This window comes from Chanodichthys erythropterus, chromosome 3 (assembly GCF_024489055.1).
Source record: "Chanodichthys erythropterus isolate Z2021 chromosome 3, ASM2448905v1, whole genome shotgun sequence".
Classification (NCBI taxonomy): Eukaryota; Metazoa; Chordata; class Actinopteri; order Cypriniformes; family Xenocyprididae; genus Chanodichthys; species Chanodichthys erythropterus.
In genome coordinates, this window is record NC_090223.1 from 6,556,659 (window position 1) to 6,560,861 (window position 4,203).

The 4,203-nt window shown below is 38.5% G+C and overlaps 1 protein-coding gene across 1 annotated transcript; it reads right to left on the reverse strand.

Moving 5' to 3' along the window:
* Positions 1 to 1,436: 1,436 nt before the first annotated feature.
* On the reverse strand, positions 1,437 to 3,909 carry LOC137002786 (uncharacterized). Its single transcript, XM_067362675.1, has 8 exons — positions 3,849 to 3,909; positions 3,307 to 3,627; positions 2,874 to 3,209; positions 2,732 to 2,791; positions 2,524 to 2,601; positions 2,281 to 2,376; positions 1,657 to 1,737; positions 1,437 to 1,553 (listed from the first exon to the last, which is right to left on the reverse strand). Exons 1-8 carry the CDS (start codon positions 3,907 to 3,909, stop codon positions 1,498 to 1,500), a joined length of 1,089 nt encoding a protein of 362 aa, XP_067218776.1. The 3' UTR covers positions 1,437 to 1,497.
* Between the last annotated feature and the right edge of the window lie 294 nt (positions 3,910 to 4,203).

Consider the following 4,203-nt stretch of genomic DNA (forward strand, 5'->3'; position numbering starts at 1 on the left):
AAGCAACCTCTTTATTATTAAAGAGTGCCCTGCGTGGTCTTAGAACTCTGAGAGTGAGCTGAAACAACTGAAACTCTTGTCCTCAGATGAGAGATCTTGTCTTTCTAACAAAATAGAGGGAGACAAACAACACCAAATAAGACACACAAGATAACATAGAGCGCTTGCTGAAGACACAGAAGCTAGCGATCTCTGTATCCGGGTATGCTTTATAGTTTCCTGGTCCGTGACGTCACCCGCCTCTGACGTCTCGCTACGCAATTGGTTAGATACATGAGTGCTTCAGTGATGTTATCACACAGAAGGACCCCAATGTGTTCTACGCAGCATTGACAGTTCCCACGAAAGGGAATCACAGTGATCTCTCCAATCATTGTTAATGTGGGGAATGAAATTTATTATTTTATCAAAGAAATTATTACACTCTATTGGGGAGAAGTCTCTTAGCCCCACTTTTTGCTCTTTCAGTCGTGTAAATTCTGCATTTACATTCCATCTCCATTATCACAAAACCCACGACATGATCATGACATCCTCCGTCCACCGGTGTTTAGTAAATGCCGCGCTTAAAGAAGCTGCTGTTGGCCACTTCAGAGTTCCTATTTCTGGTGTGAATGCAACCAGGAACATGCCCAAGGGATAAATTAGTTCCTGGAGAACTATCCTAGTAGCTATAGTTCCTATAACTGAGTTCCTAGAACTATTTGGTGTGAAAACCATTAAATCATTAGGCTTGGACTTGAAGCGTCGCTGCACAGATCGATTGGTGTGTGACATCAGAGTACTGCAAGAGCATTTAGAGAGCAGAAGGATCCATATGGGTTAGAATCACTCTTGCTCTGAGACGAACAGTTCTGCTTCGTCTTTATATTTTCATTGGCAAAATTGAGCAAAACAGACAATATTGTCTAAAATAACATGATATTAACTTCTTATTTATTGAATGTATAAAATCAGTATCACATTTGCATTTGTGCTATCCTATGGTGCATATCCCAAAGTGAACTATGGTTGTAATTCCGTCATTACCAATAGAGTTCAATGGAACTTACGGCCATAGCTGAATAACAGATACTTTTGGGAAATGCACCCCTGTACAGAAAAACTGCACCTATACGTAGGTCTGGGAGCGGGGCAAATTCGTTAATCATTTTAACGAATTCTTTTTTTAAACATGATTAATTAATGATCAAGAGGCAGAACAGAACAGAGAGATGATTATACAGTCTGTCCATTACTGTATTTAAAATTATATTTAAAGCAGTTTATGCCAACCACAAGAAAATAACTTTGACACTGTATGGAAATATCCATATAAATGAAAATAAATCTTGACTGTTGAAACAATTATAATAATCAGATTTTGATGGTGTCACTGTTTCTTCAGGGAGTTTTTCTCTGTTTTCTGAGAAGAAGAAAATCAAACAATGAACAATCCTCTGTGAGTTTTTACTGTTTTAAATCTTGTTTCAGATGGTCTCCAAACTCAGTAGTATTTTATTGTAATATTGTAGGCATCTCTATTTCCTCTGGGTGCTGCGAGTCCTTCCTCCCTGCAAAATAAAAGCATTGACTGACCTCTCGTATGTGTTTTTACCATGATTGATCCAGATCAGATGAGTGTGAATCATCAGATTGTGTGAAGCTCAAACTCACCAGCTCTTCTTGCACAGATGATCTGAAGAAGAATCACAGTAGGAGCAGCAAACACTGCCATCTCAACAATCATCACAATCACTGCAGGAAACATGTGTGGAAGAAGAAGAAGAAGAAGAAGAAGAAGAGAAACTGGATATGACTGAAGTCAAGGCGATTCAACTATGAAAGATTATAAAGCATTTAATACACATTTAAATTCCAGTGGTTATCTGCATTAATGAACTGCATGCAAATACATTTAATTCCAGGGCCATTTTTAAATGAGATTTATGATAAGAAGCTGCAGCTGTTCTCTCTCAATCTGACTGTTATAGGAGGCCCTCTTGTGGCCCGAGAGAAAAGAGGAAGGATTTTACTTCATAGAGTCAAAGTTCATGATGAGTGGCTCAAACTTCACTAGAGAGAACAGTTATACATTCAGATAGTGGTTATAGATATGATTCCAGATAAAAAAAATAATATTTTTCTTCTACAAACTGATTTATTTCAGCTGCTGTCGTTCTTAAACAATGTTTGTGACAAGCTGTATTTTCTCTGCAAATGAATATGTAGAGAAGTTCCTATAGTTCTACTGTAATTGGCATTGTAAAGCACTGAAATGAGTAAGACATTCATAAAAACCTCGCTGAGAAGCAACTGCAGATTTTCTGTGTGCAGCTGAAGTCGTCTCAGAGTTTGAGCCGCTGACTGGAAACTGTGTCTCTGAATCGAATGGAGCTGCAGAAGATGAAGGTTCAGATGAGTCATACTGTACAACATTAACATCAGTTTGTTCTGAATAAGATTATTAATCCTCATCTCTTTGTGTCACAGAGTCTGTGGAGTTATTGAGTTAATATAAGGAAGACATGAATAAATAAATACCTTGTTGTTCAGTAAATCCAGGTGTTTGAGCAGCTGCTGTCCTCTCAGAGTTTGGAGTATTTAATGAATTTGGGTTGTCTGCATGAACAAAACAATGGACTTTAGTTCAGATTTTGGAAAAAGGACTTGCGTGATAGACATTCATCTTTAAGTAGACCACTGAAGTGAGAGACTGATGATGTGTGACAGTGATCATGTGATCATGAACCTTGTGTAGGAGCTGCTGCTGTAGTTTGGCTTGATTTCTTCTCAGAGTTTGAGCTGCTGACTGGAATCAGAAGATGAATGTTCAGATGTTCATCTGTAGGACATTAACATCATATTTTACAGTAGTAATAGTTGTTTCTCACCTGAATACTTGACAGTGTATCTGACTGAGGCCTGGAGTTGATTTCTGAGAGTAAGCTGACATCTCCACTCTCTGTTGTCATCTTCATTCAGGAGTGTTGTAGTCAGAGTGATGTTACAGTGATCTGATGAGAATAATATCTGATATCTGGAGTCTGTCTTCAGATCAACACCAGCCTGATTCACCCACAACAGCTGAAGTCCCTCAGAACGAATCCAATGATCACAGGAGAATTCAGAATACAACTGACAGGAGAGAGTCACAGAGCGACCAGGACTGATCTCAGTCTGTGAGGATGATGATGATGATGATGATGATGATGATGGAGACACTGAAACTGAACACAAGACACAAATCACAGACTCTTCAATCATCATGTGAGTTTAAAGGGAGAATCTGCTCTTTTTAAATTGATCACATGATCATAAACTCACCATGAAGAACATGCAGATAAACACGTGCATCAGTTCCTTGTTGTTCTCCATTCACATATTGTCTGCAGGTGTATAATCCAGGATCTTCTTCTGTGATGTTCTTGATGTTCAGAGAGCAGTCAGACCCCAGACTCAGTCTCTCATGTCTCTCTGTGTCTTTATTCTTTATCCCTCCAGCAATCAGTTCAATTCCTGCTGAATGTGTGAAACTGTTATAGTTCCATGTAGTTGATTTACAGTCAGAAAGAGCATTATTACAGGGCAGACAGACATTTTCACCAGAACTGATGAACTGATGAGTCACTTCTGCTCCAATCATACCTGAAACACAAGTACATTTGATTAATCATGATGCTATATATTAATAAATTATATTTATTAATGACAACAGGACATTCTCAGTGTCAAATGCTATTTGCAAATGTGACAGTTGTTCATACTAACTTATTCACAGTCTCCATGCCATTAAAACATTGGTATGTAAGTATACTTATATTTAACCCTTTCACAGGAGTTTAAAGAGCATGCAGAAATGCATTTACCTGTGAGAAGTGAAGAAAGAATGATCAGTCCCAGCAGACACAGATCACACTGATCAGCCATTTTCTGTTTCTGTCAGTCTTTCTCTTCATTATATAGTTACAGCTCCTCCTTTAATCATCATCAGCTCCTCCTCTGCTCATTAGCTTACTGTGTTCAGACATAAAGAGTAGCATGCATGTCTCGACTCATTCCCACCAGTCTAAACTGAGTTCAGAGATGACCACTGCTCTATTGTGGTTAAACTAAGTTCTCACATTCAGCAGTAACATGTTTCCAAACCTCAACGGTGAGATCACAGCTATAAAAACACTACAGAAAACATTTCATGGCACAGTAAGTGCATAGCACACAGAC